At 55.7% G+C, this 26196-nt stretch overlaps 1 protein-coding gene across 3 annotated transcripts in view; it reads right to left on the bottom strand.

Moving 5' to 3' along the window:
- STUM (stum, mechanosensory transduction mediator homolog) overlaps positions 1-26196 on the bottom strand; it is a 50423-nt gene that overhangs the window by 9896 nt on the left and 14331 nt on the right. The window contains exon 2 of one of the 3 annotated variants that reach the window (XM_035008703.1): positions 20471-20899. The exons of the other annotated variants lie outside the window; for them this stretch is intronic. Coding sequence (XP_034864594.1) covers positions 20601-20899 — 299 coding nt within the window. The 3' untranslated portion in view covers positions 20471-20600. Of the gene's footprint in view, positions 1-20470; positions 20900-26196 lie in introns of those variants that run through there. 3 annotated transcript variants of the gene reach the window in all.

Here is a 26196-nt window from a genome sequence, read left to right as displayed (position 1 = left end):
TTGAGCGTCCGACTCCTGGTTTCGGTTCAGGTCGTGATCTCGCTGTCGTGGGATCGAGTCCCACATCAGGCTCTAAGCTCAGTGTGGAGTCTGCTTCAGATTCTCTCTCCCTCTACCTCCTGCTCACTCTCTCTCTCTCAAATAAATAAATAAAATCTTTAAAAGGGAGGGAGAGAGGGAAGAAGGGAGAAAGAAAGCAAGAGAGAAAGAAAGGAAGAAGGGAACAAAGGAAGGAAGGAAGAAAGAAAGAGGGGGCACACTTACAGTGTGAGGTGTGGAGGGACTTCTGGTCACCCCTATCTTTTACCCATGTGGACATGCTCGGGATTACTCTGGGACATGCAGAGAAACACAAGCACCTTGTACACTTGCTGATTTGCACAATATGTATATGTATAGATGTTACCAGCAGTTGTGCTCATTTGGATAAATTAATCATCAATTACTAATTAGGATCAATAATTTCACTAAGTAGGAAATGATGGTAATAGGTCCCTTTTGCCATATAAGGTTACATGTGCCATAGAAAATAAGGATTGAGTGAATGGATTTATAATATAAAAACATCACTTCAATCTTTTCAGCAGAAAATTTAAAGAATGGTTTTAGCACATTTTCCTATGAAGAAGTGTTAATTGTTTTAAATGAGTCCTACTCGCTAAATAAAGAGCCCTGCCCAACAGCGTGTTAGTTCTAATTTATCCCACTGAGTGCCAACCGTGTGCCAGTGCTGGGTCTGGGGATGGGGGGGGCTTGGCCCACCCCCAGCTCGGGAGTTCACACTCTGGTAGGCACCCCGGGTCACGAAATGAACAGTGACAAATTCTCTTTGGTTGTTTTGGGGAAGACTTCACAGAGGAGTACTTGATGGTGGGGAGAGGTCTGGAAGTGGATGGAGATGGTCCAGGGAAGAAAGAAAGGTAGAGCATCACAGACACAACCCAGCAAGTCCATCTGGGGGCTCAGAGGGTGGCACAGGGCAGCTGGGTACATAGAGGAGAGCAAGGAAAACAAGGCTGGCTCATACTTTGGTAAAAAAATAATAATAATAAATTGGGGCATGTGGGTGGCTCAGTCGGTTAAGCATCTGACTTGATTTTGGCTCAGTTCATGATAACAGGGTCGTGAGATTGGGCCCCACATTGGGCTCCGCACGGCGCGTAGAGCCTGCTTAGGATTCTCTCTCTCCCTCTGCCCCTCCCCGTCTCTAAAAAAAAATAAATAAATATGATAAATAAAAATAGACCACCTTCATAAAGTAAAAGAATGGGGCTAAAGTGGGCCATGGTCAGACCAGAAGGGCCCCGAGGGCCTTGCTGTGGAGTCAGGCTTCTCTCTCCTGGCGACGGCAGCTCCTGGGAAGGGACTCAATGGGGAATTATACAGCCGGGTTTTAATTTCAGGATAAACGCTGTGACCCCAATGGGAGGACGGGGCCGAAGGGCTGAGGCAGGAGGCTGGGAGGAGAGACATGGCCAAGATCCCCGTGACAGGTCAGAGGTGGAACACGAGGAGTGGCGGCGGGGACAAGGTGGGAAGGAGCCCAAGGAGGAAGAGCAGGTAACGTCTCCGGGGCTGGGCGACCGGCTGCAGGATGCGGAAGGTGGGGGTAGGGGGCCCAGACAGCTGTGGGCTCCCGGTTTCCACACGACACCATAAGGGTGGAGCCAAGAACCAGGCGGAGAGCCTGGGGGGGAACCTGGGGATCATCGGCCAGGAGAGCATGAACGGGGACTCAGGAGGGTGGACTGCAGGCCGTGGAAATCCCCCAGGAGTGCACGGAATTCAAGGAAGGAAGGTCAAGGCCAGAGCTGGGGGGACATCAAGATCTTCGGGTGAGCAAGGACAGAGAAGGCATAAGGGACGAGGGCGCAAAGGTGGAGGAGCAGGTCAGAGGGGTGAGGCTTGAGGTCCCAGACATGAGAGGCCGACTCAGGGAAGAGAAGCCAGGATGGGCTCCTTCTGCAGAGATGGCCTGTGGCAGGTACCAGGGGTGGAAGCCTAGCCGCATCAGGCCAGGAGTGGCCTCAGTGGGGGGTCTGAGAGGGTGCCGAGGTTTGGGAGAGAATGAGGTGTGTGGATTCCAGGACAAGGCTGAGGACGACCTTCAAAAAGTACATGCAAGAAGCATAAGCCAGGGTACCTGCTGGGAAATCACTGTGTGGGGAGGGAGGCTGAAGCCATAACCAGATGAGGCAGGTGGGTATGAGCCTCCCAATATGATGAGGATCTAAAGGGTGGGGGAGGGGGTCTACTGCCGTTTTCCAAGCCAATTTGTGCATCAGGATAAACTGAGGTCTCTAAAAATGCAGGTCTCGGGCCCCACCTCCAGACCACCAAAGGCACAGGGATCAACCCAAGAATTCCTTGTTTAAAGAAATAAACCCTGCCCCATTGACTTTCATGTACCATCCGATTTAAGACCCCTTCTCTGAGGGGAGGAGAGATTGGCCTCAGAGATACAGAACCAAAAATTCACAGCCCCTCGTAGGAGACCCATGCACGATCCTGGCCCTTCGCCCTGCCCAACAGTGTCACCCCACAGCACAGGGCTGAGCTGGGGAGATCATCCTGTGCCCCCCGGGCACAGTGTTCCCGGGGGGGGCTGAGGCCAGGCCACCACCACCTGGCACAAGGTGGGTGACACTAGTCAATAGTGCTGTCAAATCAACGTGATCTCCAACACTGTGACCTTCAGCATAAACATGAGCCTCGTGCACACATCATACCATGATGCCAAGGAAGAAGACCTGAGGAGGACTGCCCCCCACACACACAGAGGGAAGGAAGGTGTGAGGAGGAGGACCCCCCCACACACACAGAGGGAAGGAAGGTGTGAGAAGGACCCCCCACACACAGAGGGAAGGAAGGTATGAGGAGGACCCCCCCCACACACACACACACAGGGAAGGAAGGCGTGAGGAGGAGCCCCCACACACACAGGGGGGAGGAAGACCGGAGGAGGACCCCACACACACACGTAGGGAAGGAATGCGTGAGGAGGACCCCCCACAAACACACAGAGGGAAGGAAGACCTGAGGAGGACCCCCCACACACACACAGAGGGAAGGAAGGCGTGAGGAGGATCCCCCACACACACACAGAGGGAAGGAAGACCTGAGGAGGACCCCCCCCCACACACACACACACACTCGGAGACTTCTAGCAAACACGCCCATGGGCTTTGCAAAGCTCAGTCCCCTCTGGCCACCACTGCTCCCCCAAGGGGGCTGGGCCAACAGCTTCCCCAAGCAGTTCGGCGCTCGGGCCCCAGGGACAGGCACTGGGGAGGGCAGGGTTCGGTCCACCTCTGTCCCCCTGGAGCTCCTGCACTAGAGGAGAAGTAGCCCAGACGTGGCAAGCACATTCTCCCAGAAGGAGGGGCTGCCCTGCTCCCTCCAGACAGAGCACAGGGTTCTGGAAACCTCCTCCACAAGCCCCCCGCCTGTTCAGCTTCTCGCAAGATTCGGAGCTGTGGAAGGTGCTGGGTTTGAAGACGGGGTCTGGAGGAGTGTGACCCCTGGGCCCCAGGCAGTCTGTCCAGTCTGATCCCAGACGCCGCCGGTAGCGGGCTCTGCAGTCACTCAGATGAGCGGCTCCACACCTGCACACTCTCCATCACCCTCCAGGGAGAGCTGACGGTGCCCTTTTCAGGCAGACCCTGAACTTGAGCTTCGGGGAACTCAGGGGAGATGTAAAGGACAGCTCGGCCCCAACTTTACGGCCGATTTCGGAGGATGCGCCACACCCTAGGACAGAGGTCCCACTGCTGACTGCTGTCTAGTCCCGGCCAGAACAAGACGAACGGAAGGTCACCCTCGGGGTCACACTTGGCCCTAAGAAGCTTCAACTCTCAGACCTTGGGAGGCCCCAGCCCCCCAAGACTCTAATGCAGCACATCTGGGGGCGGAAAGAGAAGGAGGACAAGTTCACAGATGATTCTGGAAGAAAGTTTAGAGTAGCCTGAACATACACATACCGGCCTCAGTGAGCCAGCGTGGGCTGCGCAAGACGAGGCCTCGGGCCTCCGCAGGGCTCGGCGCGTCCTTCCATCATGTACACACCTGGGGGCTGTTCTCAGGAAGGGGCAGGAGGGGGAGGACCTGGGCCCCCTGTGTTCGCGTGCGCCGTGAGAAGGTGCCGCCCGTCTGCAGGCGTCCACTGGGTGAGCCCAGAGCAGAGTACAAGGACGAGGCGGGCGAAGCGGAGAGGAAGGGGCGCCCAGACCACGTCGAACGGGCCAGTGCGAGTCGTAGAAGGTAAAGAGAAAGACTGGGAGCCGAAGGACGGTTGCCCAGGATTCGAGGCTGTGGAGGTCAGTGGGGGCAGCTGTGTCCTGGGGCAGGAAGGGTTCCATGGACCCAGCAGCACTGGCCTGTGCCTCATGACCTGCCCCGCGGGGAACTTGCAAAGCAGAGACGCTGTAAAAGCGAGATAGGGGAGTGCAGGGCAAAACACAGACAGTTCTGCTCTCTTGTCATCCTGACTGCACTCAAATTTCCTGAGAACGAATCCGCCTGTGCCTTCAACCCGTCTATGCTGGACCAGTGGTAAAAGGGTGTGTGGACGATCTCCCACTTCCCGACAGCACACACACTCCTCAATGAGGTCACACCGGCCCATCGCACACTGGAAGCACATCATCACCCTGCAGTGACCGGGCTGTCCCCTGCGGTCCCCAGCTCCTACTGACCCTTCTATCCACCTCTGATCACTCAGAGAATTTACTATGACTTCAGTCTTTCCAAGCACAGGTTTCAAAGAAGACAAGTCAGGGAGGGTGGACAGGTGGGCCTTGCATCCCTCCACAGGGAGGAGGTGGAGGACAGCCGGAACAAGCCTCCTGGCCCTTAGCCTCAGCTGCTACTCCAAGTCCAGGGCCTTCCCCTCCCACCCCGGAGACAGAAAGCACCAGCTCGGGGCACACTCGCCTACTCTCCCCTGGGTCACAGCGAACTCTGAGGGGCTCGGAGAACAGAGGCAGGCAGAAGCCTTCAGACGGATCAGAGGCTTATAGGTGAGACCCGGCCGATGACAGTCCTTGGTGGCTACAGCAGCCAGAGTGGGCCCTGCATTCCCAACTGCAAAGGCCCCGTGACATAAAGGCAGTAGGACAGGGAGCTCCCTTGGCTGCCCTAAATCAATCTGTCGTCCTTCTTCTGGGGGACGGAGAATACGAGCCCAGCTCCCTCTGTCCTCCAAGCCTCCACCGCGACACCAGGCTGATTATCCTGCTGGAAGCTAGATTAACAGGAGCCGATCATTAATTTTTTTTTTAAGATTTTATTTATTTACTCATGAGAGACAGAGATAGTGGGGGGGGGCAGAGATTTGGAAATGCAGGCTCCCAGCAGAGCACGGAGCCCAATGTGGGACTTGGTCCCAGGACCCTGAGGATCATGACCTGAGCCGAAGGCAGGCGCTTAACCCACTGAGCCATGCAGGCGTCCCGCTGATCATTAATTTTAATAGCGCTGGGTGTTGCATCAGCCTCCCTGTGCTTGTTTGCAAAGCTCCCCTGCCCTCCACCGTGGCTGACACCCCCAGATTGATGCAGAGCAGAACTGGACACCTCAGGTCTCTCTCAGGGTGCCCCAGGATGTTGTGCCTGAGCAGAAATCTAACCGCATGGAATTCTCGGTTCCCCATCTCTGAGCCGGGCGCAAATGCCAGAGGGTGAACTCAGGGGTGTGGGGAGGGGGTGGGGAAGGGGCTGCGCAGGGACAAGGGCGCTGAGGCCCTTGGGGGCTGGGCTGTGGCCTCCCCACCTTCCAGCGGGACTGGTGTTATGGTTGGTCAGTCAGGTGGAAGGTGAGCAAGGGCAGCCCGAGGACAGGCGTTGGAGGGACGACACGTTCCTGTCTGCTCAGAATCTGCAGCCTGACAAAATGAAATTCCATGCATGGGCAGACACTGAGATTGAAACCAGAGAGGGGCTCGGCCCAAGGTCAAAGCCGCCCAGAGAACCCGCCACACCAAGAACCCACAGGCGGCTCTGAGAGCAGGGACCCCTGGGTCCTACAGCCACCTGTGGCCTTCGTGGGCGTCTTATCCCAAGGACTCGGCTAAGAATTGTGGGCTCATGGCTGAGCCTCGGTCAGTCGTTCAAGCCCCCAAGTCACATCTGTCTTTTATGACGTGCCTACATGTCCTCAGCACTGAGCTTGTACAAGGAGTCACTGTGTCCTTATCCACTCAAGCCACAGAGGGGAGATGCCCTGGGCCTCCAGCATCAAGTGTGTGTGAGGCTGGGCATGCCGGGCACCGGGGAGGCTCACAGCTGGGCGTGACAACCCCCGGGAGTGCAGGGCCAGGCTGTCCCCAGGCTCCCAGAGTTGTGCCGCACACCCCGGGGAATTGGGAGGACAGGGCAGCCAGCCCCGCATCCTGCCCCTGAGCCCGCGCAACGGAGGCCTCGTGAGCCTCCCACGGGCATCGAAGGCAGCAGGGAAATATCTGCAGTCAGGCTACCTAGGCCTGGAGGCCTGCCTTCCTGGGCACAAAGCTGCCTCTTCCTTACAATCACCTCCTGTTCATTCCGTCCATTCAGGTCCCCTTGTATTCAGGGGCATTTATGAAGCACCTGCTGGCTGCCAAGAACTGGGAACAGAAAGGCAGCGTCCTGGCCCTCAAGGATCTCACAGAGCAGCGAGGGACGAGTCAGAAATGGAACACAAGGCCGTGCGGGCAGTCCCCGAGAGAGGGGTGGAGGGGGGATGCTGCCGTGCTTACAAAGGTGGGCCCCAGGGTCGAAACGCCACAGGCCTGAAGCCCAGCTGCACCACCAACAGGTCACGCGGCCTTGCCCAGTGACAGGACTTGTCCAGACCTCAGTTTCCCCATCTGTAGCCTGCCTCCCGGGGGGGCTGAGGACCGACGTCGTGCGGGTAGCACTGAGAACACAGTGTGCCCTCAGTGAAGGCTATGTGAGCACACGAGGGGGGCTGCAGCCCCGGCCGGAAAGTCTTCCCCAGGGGGCAATGCCCAAGCAAAGCCTGGAAATAAGGGATGAGTCAGGGGGAATCTGACGACGAGCTGAAGATCCCAGCGAAGCCTGTCATCATCGTGGTTTGTGGCCGGTGATGCTGCTCTTCATTCTGTCGGCCTCATGAAGCCCGAGGCCCGGTGCTCGCCCATATGCCACGGCGTTACATGGCCAGAAAAATGGTAATAATGCGGGCCACATAGGAAGACAGGCAAATGCTTTAAATTATTATAAAATTATAAATTATAAAAGTATCATGTATGCTATTCCCGGGACTGTCGAGGTCCGTTCCCATTTGCGGACAAGCACCAGGGCGCGTGAGAATTGTTTTGCCGTGTAAAGTTGCAGGTGGCAGGTTCTTTTTCTTTCAAAGCAAGCTACTCTTTTCCATTAAAAAAGCTTCAGGCACCTGTCAAGTGCCAAGTCAGCAAGGCCGCCCAGCAAACGGCATCCCAGTGGCCATGGAGAAGGCCACGTGACGGGAGAGCAAGCTAGGGGATGGAAGCCACGCGGACACGGGAGCGAGGAAACAGACGATGCCGTGTGACCGTGCCAGGGCATGACAGAGGCCCCCGAACTTCCAGGAGGGCCTCTGGGACACAGCCCCCGGTCGGAGGGTGTCATGCCCAGGTAAGCAGAAAAGGCCAGGCTCTCGCTACACAGACGGTCTAGCTCACCCTGCCAGAGGTGGCACAACCGGGAGGACGCTGAGGGCTCTTGTGTGGAAGCCAGGAAAGAACTCCAGTCCCAAGAGCCCCCGAGGAGCCACTGTGCATCATCTAGGTGGCCACGTGACTGCAGTGGCAAAGGGGGTGGCCAGGCTGCGCCAGCGCCCCAGCCTCCCAGAGGAGGCCTGTGGGGCTCATGCTCAGCTGCTCCCTGTCTGGCCGGGGACGCCCCACACGCCCGGCAGACACACCTGCTCCTTCTCAGAGGTGCGCCGTGCAGGGGGGCAGGTGCTCCCGGGCCAGGGACAGCTTCCTGCAGCGGCTCGCAGGATCGGGCTCAGGATGGCCTCTCCAAGTGGGCCTTATGTGGCTGCTCATGCCACGGGAGCATGCCATGCTTGCTCAGAGGGGAGTGAGGCGACTGGAAGTACTGGACGTTCCCGACACGGGGCTGCCAGGCCATGCAGGATATGGCCTTTCACCCACACGACCACAGGCTGAAGCCCGGGATGGGAGACTGGGCCACTGTGACTTCTGGGCCTCCTGGACACAGAACCGGACGTCTTCTTGCCCCCCCAGCCCCCTTCCCTCGAGGGATGACAGGCTGGTCGGGGTGCAGAAGACTGCGTGGACTACAAGGCTGTGGGGAAGGAGAGGGGGGCTCCCTGAAGACCCTTCTAGAGGCATGGGGACTAATGAGCCACCGAGGAGGAACTGCTTTACGCTGTCCTTTGGGGTTGGGCACGCACCTCTCTGGACCATTGTGGTTTGAAGCCACAAAGTTTGGGGGAGCAATGCCAACTGACGCACCAACGGGGCCTGTTTTCCCAAACCTGTGGCCACCGGGAAGGGGGAAGGAGAGGCTGAGGACTGGGGCTTCTGCCGGTGCACCCACACTGGGCCTGGAGAACACCTTTCCAGAAAATAAGACCCAAACAAACGTGGTCCGGCTTCTCACAGGTTGTCCCTTCAAAAAGGCCACCCCTGGGGCAGCCCTTCAAGATTCACTTGCTGATTTCCTAACGGAGCAAACAACAGAATGGGTTTGATAAACCTACTTTTTAACAGGAAAGTTACATCAGGAAAGGACCCAGAATCACGACCAGCTGTCCTGACGAAGGACTTCAGTCCCCAGATCCAGGTGGTGTGGACCTGACCGCCACCAGGGAGGGGCCCCTGGGACCACAGCTCCAAGAGGAGGCTGGAGACATCGGGGCCAACGAGGCTGTGGGGGCACTAAGCCGAGGGCCATGGGAGGGGTGCGGGCACCGATGCCCGATGGGGAAGACTCGTGAGTGGGGAGAGAGGAGGAGAGAGGAGCTGGGTGGGCTGCAGTTAGAAATGGAAAACAGGAGGATTTCAGAGAAATCCTGGCAGCTTTGGAGGGGACGCACACAATGCCACTCTGCAAATCCAGGCAATGGCTCTAGGTCACCGTGGCCTCTCAGAGCCCCGAGGGACCAGGCCAGGCCGGCGCAGGAAGGAGCTCGTGTAGTGGGGTAGCTGGGTGGCGGGCTGGCGGGCCGGCGGATGGTCAGCACCAGCTCTTCCCCGAGGGCCCCGCTTCCTGCCCCAGCCACCAACTCCCAGCTGACTTTGGTTTCCTATTCTTCTCCCCGCCCACTGGCTGGCTCCCCGTATTCCCCATCCTCCCTGCCGATACTCCCTCCCACTGCACAAGCTGTCCAGCGCTCCAGCTCAGAGCTCAGAGCCCAGAGCCCCGGGTGGTTTGCAAGCAGCCCACGCTCCACCCTAGCCCCGCAGCTCAGATCACCCCTTCACGCTATTTATGTGCAGATCTGCTCTCCCCACGGCACAAGCCTTGTCTGTTCCTCTTTGAGGCCCCCCTCACCGAGCTGCCTACAAGAAGAACTGGCATATCAAAGATACTCAAGCACCTAATGAATCTGAATTTCCTAGAATCACTTCGTGTGACCAGCATGAGGACAATTCCTGGGTGGAGGGTGGTTCCAAGAAGGTATGGCTTGTCCTGTGCACCAGCTACGAGCCCCTTGGGGTGGTACAGCCGAGAACAGACTCTGATCACAGCCTGCTTGGGTTTGAGCCCCAGCCCCGCCACGTATCAGTGCCCTGTGTGACCTTGGACAGGTCACTTAACCTCTCTGTGCCTTGGTTTTCTCAGCTGAGAATGACAGCAATAATCTCCACCTCTCTGTGTTGTCCTGAGCATTACAGGACGTGCAGGTGCTCAGAAGGGTACCGCGTACCCCGCGGGCGCTGCAGAAGTGTGCATGTTATCTGCTGCTGTGGGTTTGCAGTACCCACCCCCTCCAGCCCAGGCACCAGTGGGATGCAGGCCTCTAGTGAGGCTTCTTGAAGGACCAGATCACCACAGAGGCATCGGTTGAGGCCCGAACATACGTGCGTCTATGGGACAGGACAAGCTGTCCTCTTCTTGGCATCACGTGATGGCACTGGTGGACCGTGCACGCCCTGAGCTCCCACACCACCCCCCCACCAGCCTCCCCTCCTATGGGCGGCACGCACAGGAACATGGTGCCCTCGTGGCCCATCCTCGATAAGAAGCTGACGGTTACTCAGGCCGAGGAGACTGAGCTGCCTTTCCTGGTCCCTGCAGCTGAGGGATGGGCTAAGGTCCCACCAAGACCAGCAGGCTGTCTGCACGCCATCTGACCTTGGGGCCGCGTGGTAGAGGAACATGGAGCTGCAGTCCTGGCTTGCGGCCCTCATCGGGCCCTTCCCATGGCCATCTCTCCCGCTCTGGGAGTGCCCCCTCCGCCCCCCAGCTCCCCTGCCCCTCGCCCCCGGGACAGTTGTTAGTGGTGTTACTACTCCTGGCGCCCCGCAGATTTCAGGGCACGGGAGGCTTGGGCTGGGCCCTGCTCTGCCTTCTGAACTTGGAAAGGACCCCTGCTTCTCTGGGATGGCACAGTTCGGCAAGTAGCCTCCTCCCCTCCCAGAGGCCTGGCTGGGTCTGGGAAGGGGACAGGGAAGGGACAGAAGCCCTCGGGGGACAGACAGCCTGACAACAAGACACCACAGCTCTATGCAGAGGGCTACTGAATAGCATAGGGACTGTGTGACCATCACAAACAGACCCGAGCACAAATCAGGGGAGAGTTCCCCGAGGGGGCTGGGGGCCAAACCACCCCCCCACAGTGAGATGCCAGAAACAACTGAAGCTACAGGAACCCCCTTCCCACAGACGGCAGCCCCACAGGAGGGGAACCCCCTCTCGGAGCGGCTCGTCCGGGCAGAACTCGAACCCCACACAGCTGCCCCAGGACCCACGTCAGGAAGCAGACTCAGGGTGGGGTCGCAGTCCCCTACCCCTGCCGACAGAAGTCCGATTGCTCGGCTTGATCGCCACTTTATGGCCATTTCCATAAATGAATTTCACCCTCTTTGGGTGCGTTTTTGGAACAATTTAGAATTTTCATTCTTATGAGCTGCTGACCAAGACAGCAGAGCCCTGGAGGGCGCTCAGTGTGTTCTGAGCTGTAGCAGCCCTGCTGGGACCGAGAGACTCGGGACGAGAGCATCTCCATAAATGTGCATCTCGTAAATGTGAACTGATTCCACTTCTGAGTCACCTCTTCAAGGGTGATGGTGTTCAAAGGCAGTTCTGTTCTCTCTTATGCTCCTTTCCTTGTGCATCGCCAGTGGGGATGGATGCCCAGGGGGTCTGGAGGCCGGGGAGCAGCTGAAACCTCCAGCACCACCAGCCTCCTCTCTAAAGGAAAGATCGGCAAGGAGTTAGGCCCTCCCTGCATTTCAGACTTGGCACGTCACCTGCTGACGAGCCCTGGGCCACCTCCACGGGGCTCGGAAAAGCAGGTGCAAGGGGTGAGAGGCATCTGTCATTCACAAATGCAGCACACCCACCGAGGTCCCGGGGATAGCAGCGTGTATATTCAGTGTAACTGGCTGATGAACCCAACAAAAATGGTCGTTTGTGCCACATTATCTGTATTTACAATGAATGGCAGACGTATGACATTACTGTGACTGGTAAATTGCCCATTTCTATGCGTTGTTTCCAAAGAGGAGCAATTGAAGGACCCAGTAAAGGAATATTGCTACTCATAGATTTCTCTTTCTTAGGATACTTTGGGCTGGAAGAGACACAAAGCCAACCCAAACTAGCTGAACTGGTATGAAGCACTTATTAACTCCAGTGATGAGAAGTCCAAAGGGAGTTCAGAGGCAGGTTTGGGAAGCAGGTCACCAGGGTCACCAAGGGCCAGGGCACTTTCTGGCTCTCTGCACAGACATTCTGAGGCTTCAACCTCAGGCTAGTGCCCAGGTGGTTTCGGCAGTCCCGGGAGTCTTAATCTTGATGGGACAGGTCAGGAGGAGGACAGCGAGCCTCTTCCCGTGGCCCTGTCCTAGGCATGAATAATCACAGGGTCACCTGTCTGCATCTGCACCAGTCCCTCACAAGAGGAGCGTGGTTACGAGATACGGGGCCGAGCCAGCTTGGCAGAGAGGATGCCGAATTTCGACCTCGCTCTTGGCCCACGGGGTGCTTACCCAGAAGCAGGTCCCCTCTCTCTCCTCCTGCCTCTGGGCACCTCCTCTGGATGTGCCGAGTCACCCTGGTGACGGACGCAGGCAACTGGATGCTCCAAGTCACCCTGGTGACGGACGCACAGCGCTGTGCTCGACATCACGGAGTTGTACACTGAAAAAACGTCCACAATGGTACGTTTTATGTTAGTGTACTTTAGCACAGTAAGAAACATCCCCTGGGGACGTCCGCTGACTCAGCAGTCACCAGGAACCTTAGGGACAGGCGGGTCTGTACCCAGGACACTCACGCGCCAGAGAGCAGCCTGTGGGAGCCTCGCTCACGCGCCATCTCCCCACGACTGAACTCCATTCTTCCGTGGCCTCTGGAGTCGGGCAGAATCCCTTTTTCCTCCCTGGCTAGCATGCCAAACTGATTGAAGAGATCCAGTGCATAGGGACAGAGGGTGTGCATGCCAAATCAGGGCTCCTGGCCGCCTGGGGACACCCTGGCTGGGGACCCCAGGACATACCGCTCCAGCCATGTCCCTCCAGCTCTGCTCTGCAGCCACCTCGGCCAGCAGCTCCAGGAGACTGTGCCTCACCCCCTTTAACGAGGTCCTTCTGAGCCATAAGGACAAGCCATCCATCCACCTGCCAAGGAGCCGCTGGGAGGGGAGTGCTCCTCCTGCTGACCCTCGGATTGCTGAACCATGGAGGGAATGACAGGGCCAGACAGAGCCACCGCTGCAGCGGACGGATTTCTCAGAACAGGGCTCATTAGGTGGAGGAAGACTTATCTGGGGTTTTGCAACCCCAGGCAGTACATTCTAGAGCTGGGGCGGGCAGGACTTGGCCCGGGGCCAGATGCCAAGGCAGGCTCTGGGGAGAAGCTCACCAGCAGACATTTCCTATTAGGGCAAGAAAACTGCAGTGTGACAGGTTGAATTTGTGTTCAGAGCATGGTTCCCTTTGATATTCTGGTAGTGAAGACTAGCCACTGTGGGCTCCAATCCATCCAACATGGGGCTGAAAAATGGGTGGCTGGTTAGGGTGCACGGTTCACGTGGAAACAACTATTTCTTCCTCTTGGAGTTGGCACCGGGAAATCTTGTCCGCTGCTGGACTCCTGGGGCACCCCACAGCTTTCCCCAGCAGCCACAGTGCTGGCCGAAGCTGGCCTAGGCATCGCCCCCCACCCTGCCCCACACTTCCCCACACTCACCTGGCCATTCCCACTGAGTGTTACCACTCCCACCGAGCTCCCCAGCACTAGACACTGGCCGGGCCTAGCCACCGGGCCTAGGGACTGGCTCACCTGCGTCCTGCCTGCCTCTCGCAACACCCACCTGGACAACCAGGCCAGGCCAGTCTTTGCGGGCGCTCTCTGTCCCCAGCCGGGGGTGGTTCTAACTGTGCTCCCCTCTGCTTTGTCTCCCATCCTACATGTGCAACGGCACGGAGTGGCAAAGCTCACTGTCCCTGTGCGCCTGGCCCATGCAGGTGCTCTGCCTGCAGAGCCTCACGTAGTCCTTATAAACCCCTGGAGGTGGATGCCGCTTGCAAGGGAGCAGGAGTTGGGGCAGGGGGCGGGCAGCCAGGTGGACGGCAGCTGCCAGGCTGTTGGAGTCCACTGGCTCCGCCCCCTCCTAACCTGAGGCAGGCGCATCAGGGGCTTAGCATCTCGGGTTCTCCTTTTGCACGACGGGACTGACGTCACCAGCACCTGCCTCCCAGGTGTCTGCTCGGGCTGCCAGACATTCAGAGCTCGCGGTTCTGGAAGCTGGAGGTCCGCGATCAGGGCGCCAACCAAGGTGGTTTCTGGTGAGAGCTCCCATCGGGCTTGTAGACACCTTCTGTGTTCTCATCTGGCAGAGCAGGAGACAGCAAGCTCTCTGGGGTCTCTTCTGTTTTTTTAAAGATGTATTTATTTGTGTGAGAGAGAGAGCATGTGGCTGGGGGGGGGGGGGGGAGAGGCAGAGGGAGACAATCTCAAGCAGACTCCGTGCTGAGCGTGGAGCCTGACTCTGGGCTCGATCTCATTACCGTGAGATCACGAATGAGCTGAAACCAAGAGGTGGACGCCCAACCGACTGTCCACCCAGGTGCCCCTGGTGTCTCTCCTGATAACGGCACAAATCCCATGACCTCAGAGCCCCATAGTTAGGACCTCATTTAACTTAGCCTCCAAAAAGCCCTATCTCCAAGTATAGTCCTCGAGGGTTAAGTGTGAATTTGCAGGGGGACAAAATTCAGTCATGGCAACAGGCCAGACATGATGAACACGTGAGTTAATACACACAGAGCTCCTGCAACAGAGCCAGGCACTCGGGAGTCATGGCATGCGATCCACACCCGTGCCCTTCACCCTGATATCGGGACACTCTCCGCCCATCTCGTAACTGGGGATGGGATGGGGGCAACGGTCCATACCCACTCTGTGTGCTTGCCGCCCGTGAGTATGGGACAAAACTTTCCCTGGGGGCTTGTGAGGCCCTTCACCCTGGGCCCCTGATCTGCAGCCCCCAGCCCCGTTCCATTTCCCTGGTTGGCTCAATGCCAGAACCTGACTCCCACCCCCTCTGGGGTGCAGGAATCCTATCACCACTGCAGGCCAGATCCAGCCCTGGGGACGGTTAGATTGCTCGAAAAGGAATTCCACAAGGGCCCACGCCTTCACCCTCAGAAAGGCGTCCGCTGCTCATGCCGTGCAGAGACTGGGGGATGGGAACCAGACTCATGGGCCAAAGTCTATTAAGTGACGTGAGTAACTCCCCAAGGAAACCCCTCAGGGCTGCCTTGGGACTGTGTCAGGGACAATGTCTCCAACACCATGTCCCCTCCTGGAAACAGTAAGCTCCCCACCCTTGGCTCCCCGAGACGTGTGTTTCCGTGAGGTCACCATGACCTATGCCCTGTCTGGTCACCTGTTCTTTTTGCCGACTCCACTCAGTCCCCCTTACTCTGGAAATAACACCTGTAGCTTCCTTTGGGGTCTGCCTGTGCCTCACTCTCCAGCCACGAAATCTGGGAGGAAACCGACTTTGGCCCCCAACTCCTAAGGTGAGCCCATGCCACAGGCCTGGTCAATCCAAGCACTCCGGTCCCCAGGCCACAGTGACTGGCTCGGAGATGGCACATAACTCAAGCCAGGTCAGTTCCAGAAGTTTCCCTGGACCAACTAGGGGGAAAACCCTCTTTCCATAGGAATTGCTAGTTTAAAGGACAGAGTCACCACAGAGCACCCAGGAGTCACCACGTGGAAACAGGCCACCTAGAATTCAAACCATACAGGGGAGTGTAAGTAGGGTCAAGAGCTGGGAAGAGAAACTGAGTCCTGAGGACATCCCTGAGTGCCTGGATCAAGCAAGGCCTGAAATCCACCAGGTCAGTGAAGCAATATATTCCCTCTTCTGTGTAAGCCGGTTGAGCTGGCTTCCTGATCTCCTAACGGAAAGATGATCGCCCACCACCATCTGTTCTCAGAGCTCTATGTGTATTAACCCTCGTGTGACGACAAGCCTGTGAAGCGGATACTGTTAACATCAGGTTCTGAGGCACAAAGAGCTTAACCGACCTGCCCAAGGGGAGACAGGGCGGAGCCAGTGATGGCGGGCTGGTGTCCCACTATGGGAAAGCGGTGGCACGCACTAACTAACCCGCACGGGCCTCTAGACCACCAGTATCAGTCCTGCCCAGATAACAGTTGTGGTTGTCAAACTGACTCAGCGGGTTGTGCACAAGGCAAACGGCATCACCCGCCACAGGCCCAGACACGGCACGACCTCCAGCCCGCCTCCCTGGGGGGGCGGAGCAGGGAAGGTGTGGTCACCTCCCACTGCGTGCTCTCGCCCAGGCTCTGACACTGCCCTGTGACGTGGGACAGTCCCTTTTGCCTCCGAGCCTTGGGGTCCACGTCTGCAAAATAAGACACCTAGATGGCATGTTCCCCAAGAACACTTCCAGCTCTAAGGTTTTGTGACCCTGGTCCTGCAAAACAGAAGAATGCCAGTCTGGCAGAAGCCACACCGTGGGGCCCACGACTTTCCCACTCAGCAAGGGGTGGAAGCACCTGGGGGACACTAAAGCTCAGAGGCTGTCTTTGGCTCAGAGGCTATCCCAGCAGCCTGCAGGTGGCCGTGCCCCGGGCCAGGCAGCCAGAGCACGTGGTTCGCAGGAACCCTGCCCCGCAGCAGACCCAGGGACTGTGGGAACGCCAGCGTGCTTGTCCCGGCTCCCCATGCCCCGCCTGCAGGCCTGCCCTCCAGAGGCAACCCCTGCACCCCTACACCATGTGCACAGCCTCCGAGGGGGCCTCTCGCCACTGCCCCTGACCTGCACTGCCTTCCGTCTCCCCATCTCCCCTGGCACCCGGCCGCACTGGACAGGTAACCTCCCCACCTCGGGTCTCCTGGCTTCCACTGAAGCCCAGCTTTGAGAGGACAGCACAGGGGGCTGGACTGTGCTGAGAGCCCGCTGCATCCGAAGCACTTCTTAAAATCCCTGCTGTACACTATTAAGTGAACATAGCGGACATTATTAGAAAAACAGATGGAAAAAAGCCCCTACTCCTGTTTCCCGAGAAATTTGTGTTTCCAAGATCAAATGCCATTTCGGTGACCTTGACCCTGGACACCCGTGCGGCGAATGTCTCTCTGTGGAGGAAGGTGACCTCAGGGGCTTCTCTGGGGAGCGGGCTGCTGGGTCCTCCCAGCGGCCCCAGCACCGCCATGCCCTGGAGCATCTCACTGCCTCTCTGTCCTGCCTGTCTGTCTGTCCTGCCCGCATAGCAACTCTGACAACACAGGGTTTGGGGTTTTTTTGTTTGTTTTAAGTAGGCTCCATGCCCAAAGTGGGGCTTGAACTCGCGGTCAAGATCTGAGAACAAGAGTTGGGCGCTCCCCCCACTGAGCCACCCAGGCACCCCCTAACAACGCAGGCCTCAGGGACACAGAAGTGGGGACCAGGAGGATGCATGAGGGAAGAGCTTCTTGGGGTAAACCCGGGGTCCGCACACCCCGCACCCTGGGATCAGCTGGGACTGAAGAGCATTATTTCTGTATTTACACTAACCTCCAACTCAGTGTTCGCATTTCCTTTCCTTAAAGATGCAGGCAATAGCCACGATAACGTTACTAGAGCCTGGTCTTCCTCATCAACAGAAATCATGGATATTTCTGTACCACAGTGCAGCTGGGAAGATTTCTCAATATACCATCAACACGAATCACTATTTCAAAGTTACAGCACATATTTGACCCATGGCTGGATCTTCCCATTTAATGTATTAAATACAGAAACACGGTGTTTCAGTATACAAATTTGGTGGGGTTTTTTAATAATTATTGGTAATTTTGAAAATTATTTTTCAGTATCTTTGGTTTTCTTTGTATTTGGCTTCTCTGTAGGCATTTAAATGCATTTTTAAGGGTTGGAACCTCTGGATTTGGGTCTTTTTTTAAGATTTTATTTATGTATTTATTTGAGAGCGAGAGAGCGAGTGAGCTGGGGAGGAGCAGAGGGAACGGGACAAGCAGACTCTGAGCTGAGCATGCAGCCCAATACGGGGCTCGATCCCACAACCCTGAGATCATGACCTGAGCCGCAATCAAGAGTTGAACGTTTCACCGACTGAGCCACCCAGGCGTCCCTGGATTTGGGTCTTTCCGATATCTCCTCCGGGGCTCCAACCAGCCATTCTTCCAGTTCAGACTCTAGAAGGACATTTGGAGGCTCTGGGTGCCAGGGAAGGAGGGAGGCATGACCGCGAGATGCTGGTCAGAGGAAGGGAGCCCTGCGGAGGCACGTGGCTCAGCAGGTGGGTTAGGAACCTCCCCCACCCGCCCCTGAGGCCACTCCGGTCTACACCCCGTCTCTGGGCTACACCTGTTGTCTGCAACATCGGCTCAGGGTTCTGAGCTTTGTTCTCCTGCTGGAGGCACTCCGCTTAAATCTTCTCTCCTACTCTCCAGATTTTTATTGTATTTTCTACAGTGCTTGTGGGCACCGCTGGGTGTTCTGACACTGTCGGCGTGCTTGTGCTCCGGATGAGCCCCGTTGCTAAGAAACAAATCCGAGATGTATCTTTAAACACACAGCTCCATAAAAGCACATTCCTCCGCACTCAGCTCCATTCTGCCTGTTCTCGGGCCACTTAGGTTAAACTAGCCGCTGTTCTCCAAAGGTCTCATTTGGAGCCTCGAGGCAAACCCGATGAACTGCTCTAATTACCCAGAGAATCCACTGTCAGAGCTCAGGGCGACGGCCATGGGCAGAAAGGGGGGCACCATCCTGACCACAACAGCCTGCAGACTCCGAGCAGGGAGGGTGCTTGGGAAGGGGGGCCCCCAGAAGGCCCCGCTCAGGTGGAGGGGGCAAGAAAGGCCCTGACCTGGGCGCCTGGGTGGCTCAGTTGGTTAAGCGACTGCCTTCGGCTCGGGTCATGATCGTGGAGTCCCGGGATCGAGTCCCACGTCGGGCTCCCTGCTCAGCAGGGAGTCTGCCTCTCTCTCTGACCCTCCCCCCTCTCATGCTCTCTATCTCATTCTCTCTCTCAAATAAATAAATAAAATCTTTAAAAAAAAAAAAAAAGAAGGGCCCTGACTGGTGGACACAGCTCAAGGGACCAGCAAGCCACAGCCCTGTCCTTGGTTGTCCTGTCCTTTCGGCATTTCTAGGAATCATTGGGCTCACCATTCCCTGCAGAGCGGTTCCAAGTTAAACATGCTTTAGACCAAACCTGACCACAGCTTCTGTCCCTGGAGGGCCCCAGGCTTCCCCACCCCAACACATGTTCCCAGACGAGAATAGTGTTTAACCAGAAAAAAATAAAATAAAACATGGGCAGAGGACCTCAATGGACATTTCCCCAGAGAAGACACACGAGTGGCCAACAGGTACACGTAGATATCACAAATCACCAGGAAAACACAAATAAGCCTCAATGGGCTCTCCCCTCAGACCTTCAGAATGGCCATCATCGAAAAGACCAGACATGACAGGTGCTGACAGGTACCGGCGAGGACATGCAGGAAGGGGACCCTCGTGCGCTGTCAGTGGGGATGCGAGCTGGTGCAGCTGCTCTGGGAAACAGCGTTCAGGGTCCTCAAGAAATAGAAGCACTAAATGATCCAGCAATTCCACTTCTGGGTATTTATCCACAGAGAATGAAATCACTATCTCACAGAGACAGCTGCCCCCATGTTCCATGCAGCCTTCTAGCCAAGCTAAATGTCCGTCGATGGACGAACAAAGAAAACGTAATATATACACAGCGGAATATTATCCCGCCTCAAAATCAGAATGAAACTCTGCCATTTGCGACGTGAATGAAGCTTGAGGGTTTGAGGCTCCATGAGGTAAGCCTGACACAGAAAGACACACACTGTGTGATCTCACGTGTGGAACCGAAAAAGCCCAGCTCACAGCGACAGAGAGTAGAATGTGGGTACTGGAGGCTGCACCACGGGGGAGAGGGGAGAAAAATCAGTGCCTTTGGAGCCTGGAAAAGACATGGAATCCTCACTGTGCTCCAGGCACTATTCCAAGCAGTTTCTGTGGAACAACCCATTTAATCTTCAAGAGGCCTGTGTGGTGGGTCCTGTGATTGCCCCCCTTTTGCGGATGAAGAAACTGAGGCACAGAGGACTTAAATAACTTGCCCAAGGTCACACAGCTCTCCCCTGGTAGAGTGGGATCCAGGAGGGATTCCCCCAGCAAAATAAATTAGTTCTACCCGGCAAGGGGTCACCAGGATTCAGGGAAGCACTCACCACAAAAATTCTGGATCCTTGGCTCCCCATCATCAAATGACCTTTGTGCTCGAGCACCTGACCCTCCTATGTCCCCTCCTATGTCCCCTCCTCTGGGCAACGTGGCAGGTGGTGGTACTTCTGCTTACTGTTTCCTCCCAAAGGATGAAATCTTCCCACTCCTGGCGAGGGGAGCGGGGACCGGTCCTGACCTGCCTGCACCCAGAACACCACAGAGCATCTTGGAAGGCCATGCCCCGAGGGCCACACGCTGACTCAATGAGGAGGGAGGTGCTCCCCCACCCTGCTGCATCAGTCCCGGGATGCTGCTTCCCTCTCCCGCTCACCGCCCACCAGCCCCAGCCGAGAGCCAAGCTACCTGCCACTGAGGCATTATTTAAAACAAAAACAAAAACAAAAACCTTTGCATTAAATGTGTGTTACAAGAAGAGGCTGGTGCAGCGCGGGTGCTGAGCCCCACTCCGCCTGGGACAGTGAGCCACTTTCCGGCCGTGTGCCATGCCAAATTCCTCTGGGCAATTTCAGGGCAAACAAAAATGCCTGCAGAGCCCTCAGAGCACGTCACCACCCCCACCCCCCCGCCTTGCCAGCCAGGCACAACCCCGCAGCGAGCCCTGCCCCCAGCCCCACGACTCCAGAGGCACAGAATGTCAGCCCACACTCCGGGTTCGTCTTCCTCCTCTTCAAGAGACACACTCAACAAACCCCAAGTCGACAGCAGCTGTGTGGCCACAGACTTCTGTAGACGGGCCGGTCCGTGGGCCTTTTCCACTTCGCGGAGTGCTCCGTGCCCGTCTAGCACACTTCCGAACACGCCCTTGTTCAGTGCACATTCCAGGCATCCATCGGCGTGCCGCTGACATGCGCAACCTCTCCTGGACACCGCGGGTCGGCTCTCCAGAGATGGAGATGGGTAACTCCGCCACTCGGGGAGTCTGGGACGTTCTCCTCTGGGTGGCCGTGTTCGAATTTCTGGTACTACCTAAATAAAAACAGTCAACACAAAGCCTTTCTAATAATTCGTACTTGCTTATGATTCATGATTCCGTATGAATCAAACCCCTCGGCTGAGCTAGGCAGCGCCTGGCGTGGAGCGTCTGGCCCGACACTGCTCTGCCATCTCAGGCTGACACTGCCTCCTGAAACTCCTTTTTCTGGCCGTTTCTCTCCCCAGACGTTCTTTGTTATTAGAAATCTCTCTCTTATTTGTTCTGCTTCTCCCTTGATCTCTCTGTATGTTCCATTCTCCGGGAAATAAAGCTTAACAGTGAAGTCTCTCCATGAGCCAAAGCAAATGTCTAGCATCACTGATAAGCGTGGTGCCACTGGGACCATCTAACTCTTCTTCTAATCAAATCTGCTTTTTCTCAACTACTGGCATTCTAGAGGACTATAAAATGCCTTCTTATTCAATGCCTTCTTGTCTTGTTTAACAGCTAGTATTTGTTACATTTTTATTTTCCATTGCAAACGTTCAGCATTTTAGCAGTATTGTGAATTAAAATAGAATTTTTTTTTTTTTTTTATGAATCTGGTTCAAAGGGAAAGAGTCTCCAGGCTCTCCACTGCCCCTCGGGCAGCTCCAAGGTTGGGTCCTCCAAGGCTTTGTGAAGCCAAGGTTTGGCGAGAGAGTGCAGGTCACTCTGACGTGGGCTGGACCACTGATGGGCCACGCAGGTACCCGTGATCCCCCACCCGGGGGCTGGCCCCCTTCTCCCCTGACCAGGCTCACTCCCCAGAAGCCTAGGGTGTCAGATGTGGTGATTAGGGGTCTAGGTCTCTGCCATGACGTGGATCCCTGGAACCAGATCTGCAGCATTTGAGGGAGGAAGCAATGGGGTGGCTGCCAAATTCACCACCTACTCCCCCCCAACACTGCTATCAGCCTCAGCCTTCAATGTGCAAAAAATCCCCACAAAAAAATCATGTTTATGGAAATTATATCACTATGGCAACTGTAAAGGTCTCACAAGTATTTTTAAAATAGCAAATTAACAAAACCCACTTATAAAAATCTAAAATCTGTTCCTTTACAAGCATTAGTGAACATACAGATTCTAACAAACACAAAACGTGTTTTGTGGCATGACAGCCAGAAGTCAGTAAAAAGGGCTCTCGACCCTGGATTCACTGGGGACGGAGGGTTGAACCTGTGAAAACAAAAGTTTTATTTTTCTAGTGAGAGCTCGCGCTTTGGATTTATTCTGGAAAATGACACCAAGCTCTCCAGGTGCAGAAAAATGTGGGTAAGAGACCTGCATTCCTGAAATACTAATTTTTTACTTTCTATTTTCACATCCCTGATGTTATTATTATTACCTTCTCCACTCTGCAAGACTATTCCATTTTTAACTCATAGGTTTTTAGCCATTGCATAAGGTTCTGCCGCTGTGATTTAGCCTGGCTGAATCTGTATTATAAAACCTGCCTCTCGGAAGTCTGCATACAAATCACAAGGAGGGGGAGAAAACCAGATTCAGAAGAACCCAACTCGAACCCCTCTGCTTCTTAAAAACGTAATTGGTATGGCTAGCAAAGGGGCTCCTTGCAAGTAGACGATGCGCTAATCTTTGGTGTCTTTTGTGAAGACTTAATGCATAACGGGTATGTTTTGATGACTCTTCTCATAACGAGGAATCACTGGGGGCCTTAGCTACTCAAACACTGGGGGTTCTTTCTGTGCCAGGAGGAAGAAAAATCAAACCACGCAATGAGGACTTCATTCTTTCCCAGGTCCCAGGCTCCAAACAGTGGGGAGCAGAAGGGAATGGGGCGGGGGGCGAAAAGCAAAACACTGGGTCTTAGGGAGCGGAAAGTACATTGGACAGAGGTGGTGACTGGCTTGTGGTGCCTTCTGGCTATCTCAGGAAGCGAAAGAGGGGTGCCAGCAGTGGCCAGATGGTGCCTCTTCCAAAGTGACCATCGTGGTGGAGACGGGTCCCTAAGTATCACCAATGGATGGGGAGTGAGTTCTTCCAAGTTGGAGGTCTACAGCCCGTGGGGAAGGGGGGAGGTGGAGTAGGTGGTGGTCTGGAGGGAAAGGCAAGAGAAGGGGGGCCCCAGGCCGAGGAGGGCCCCAGGTGGTGGCGATGAGGGCACTCCCAGGATGGCAGAGCTTCCGAAGCCTGGCCTCCCTGCAAGGCGAGGTCAGCCCGGAGCTTCGGGAACCAAGCACCCAGCCCACAACCGCCCAGAGGAGCTGGGCTGAGGCTGGTCATGAGGCAAGAGCATGAACACCATACAGGATGCAGGGAGGAGGACCCCGGCTGGGACGCCGGGGCGTTGCGCTCAGCCTGGCCCCGGCCCCCCCGGGAATGCAGCGAGTCACGAGCAAGAGAGCCATTTGGAAGCTGGACGCCCACGCTCCCCAGCCAGCAGGAAGCTCTGGCTCGGTGTACGGGCTGTTCCAGAGCTTCCAGGAGGAAGACTGTGCTAGAACCAACTTCTGTAGGAAAATGAGGGGTGGGGGCGGTCGTGGTGCCAAGCTGGCGGGTTGGTATCCCCCAGCCCCGTGAAGGGGGCGCTGGCAACAACCAGCTCTGCACCCAGGGGGTCCCGGCAGGAATCGGGCTTGAGCCAGGCTCTTAACGAAGGGGCTATTGCTTTGACAAAGGTCTGGGGTGGGGGACCCACGGGGAGAGTGAAGTGCTGGGGGCCTGCAGCAGCAGGAGGCCGGTCCCAGGCCGGGCCTGAAGGCCCAGGGAGAGAGAAGGGGGTGTTGTCTGAGTCCGGAGAGGGCCGGAGGGCAGAAGCCACGGTCATAGGCAGGAAGCCGGAGGAGCCAACACCCGACCTCTCACCCCTTCCCCTCCCTCCCCTGCCAGGGCCTCCCATTGTCCAACACACCTGCAGCAGGTGAGGCAGGTCAGCATGCCGGAGCCCAGGGCAGGCCGGGGAAGAGATGCGGGGCCAGGGAGACAGGCGGTGGAAGGGTCCTCTCCTGCCCACCTCTGCAAGGGCAGGGCTCACTCCTTCAGAGCCTGAAAGCATGAAATCAGCCAGGACCAGCCAGACAAGCGACCAGCGGAGCCTCCATTCACCTCCTGACTTAAAGGTACAAGGTGCCTATGGCCCTGATCTGATATCTTTGAATCTCGGCAAAAAGAGGCAGGACTAGTAAGCACCCCTGCTTCGGACAGGTACGAAGTGGGGCCTAGACAAGGACGGTGAGCTCCATCAGCCCACGGCTGCCCTCGTGGCAGAGCTGGAAGGAGAAGCCGGGATATGGGCTCTCAGCTCTCCTTCCCAGCTCGTTATGGGTCAGCAGCTATGCTGGGATCCCGCTGTGCGCTCTGCACTGGACCAACAGTTGGGGAAGACACACAGAAAAGGTGTCATCAAAGAGACAAGACCAACCCACAGGATAAACGGGAAAGCCAGAAATGAGAGCAGCAGGTAGGCCAGATGATCCAAAAGATTAGATACTCGGTTTTAAAGCACACTTTACCCACTGCTCCACCTCCTACCCCCAGCCAGTGTTAATGATCTTCAGATTTGGGTTAAGAATCACGACTGGTGCTGATGCCAGTCCCCTGATGGCTGGGGGTGGTGTGTGGGGAACCCCAAACAGAATGTGAAATGATGGGATGCAAACAGCACTGGGGAGACCAAGGTGCTCACCCGCTGCCTTCCCCTGGTCTGCCTTCAAGGAGTGCTTTGGTCGGTCTCCAGGCATGCCTGAGAATCTACACAGGGAGATCGAGAACATCCCTCGGCATCAGTTTCATGGGGCTCAAGTGAGAGCTAGCAGGAAAGATAAAACACACAACAGTCCCATCCAAGAGTGGGCGCGAGCCATCCGGTATCTTGCCAAAGCCATGGCTTTTCTCTGCTTTCCTTCAGTTCAAACCAGTTCCCAAGCACTGAGGCCCCTCTTATCAGGATGTATCAAACTTGGAGCCCAGCCCCAGGCACGGAGGCCCAAGACCGGCCAAACCTGCCCTCACCCAACCTGCAACTTTGGTGTGTCCTCCACGGCCCCCTTTCTGCTCTGAACTTCTAAGAACCCCAGTTATTGGGGCCTAAGATGGTTATGATTTTGTTTGCTTTTTCCCACCTCTGAGTCAGCACAGAGTGATTTCTGGAAGGATTCCACTTGCATGTTCAACCACAGGACCCCTGAGAGCAGCCAAGGCTAAGGGGAGGCTCTCCCTCACTCTCCTGGCATGCTCATTGGCGGTTGGTTTGAGGTTGGTTTCTTTGAGGTCCATGAATGACTCTTGGACTCCATAGGGAGATGTCAAACAGGAATAACCAAGAAATGAGACTTCTCCAAAAGAGATCTGTGGCATTGGGATCTGCCCCAGCTCTGGCTGCAGTGTTTGGATTCCTGGTCGACCCCAGAGGCAGGCCGCACAAGCAGTGGGTTTAGTCCCAACCAGCCACTGCAAGGACAGCTCACTATGCACCCGCTGTATCTCCCAGCCTCCTGGGAAACTCGTTTCTGTTATACCCCGGCCTGCGCTGGTGGGGCAGAGGAAAAGCTCACACTCCCAAAGGGCTGCAATAAACTTTTGCGTGACCTTGGGATTTAAATGGTACAAGTCCTGGGGAAAATCTCTTCTGGGGGTCTGGGCCCTGCACGCCAATATGCCACTTCACCAGGACTCTGTCCCTGTGGCCCCAGATGGCCCCTGAGTTAGTGAGAACTGGCAGACCTTCGGTGATAAGAAAGAGCTTACAGTACTTAGGATTTAGCTGTAACTGCTACGTCTGAAATGTCTGAGTGTATTTGGCTTTTAACTATATAATTTTATAATTTTTCTTTTCAAATACTTCCACACTTGCAGAAAAGTTTCACAAATAATATGGGGAACTCCTGTCTACCCTTTACCCAGATTACCAATTCTTAATACTTTGCTACATTTGTCATTCTCTTTCTTCCATATTATTATTTATTTTTCCTGAACCCTTTGTAAATAGGAGGCATACATCATGGCTCTTCACCCCTTAAACCTCAGTGTGTTTCTAGCAACAAAGTTGTGTTTTTACATATCTGTAGCACAGTTACTGTCTTTTGGAAATCGCAACATGGATATGATATTTATCTAATTGACAGCCCATATTCCAGTTTTGCCAATTGTCTCAAAGACGTCTTTCTTGGGATTCTTTTTTCCTCCGGTACGGGATCTAATCCAAGATTATGCTTTACGTTTAGTTCTCAAGTTTGTTTAGTCTTCTTTAATCTTTCATGACAATGATGTTTTTGAAAAATACCAGCTAGGTATTTTGTTGAATGCCCCTCAGTTTGGGCTTCTCTGGTTCCTTCCTCAGAAGATT

Source organism: Mirounga leonina, unplaced genomic scaffold, assembly GCF_011800145.1.
Source record: "Mirounga leonina isolate KUSES-001 unplaced genomic scaffold, KU_Mleo_1.0 Mir_152, whole genome shotgun sequence".
NCBI lineage: Eukaryota > Metazoa > Chordata > Mammalia > Carnivora > Phocidae > Mirounga > Mirounga leonina.
The sequence above is the reverse complement of the archived record's forward strand: the minus strand, read 5'-3'. Positions and strand labels throughout refer to the sequence as shown.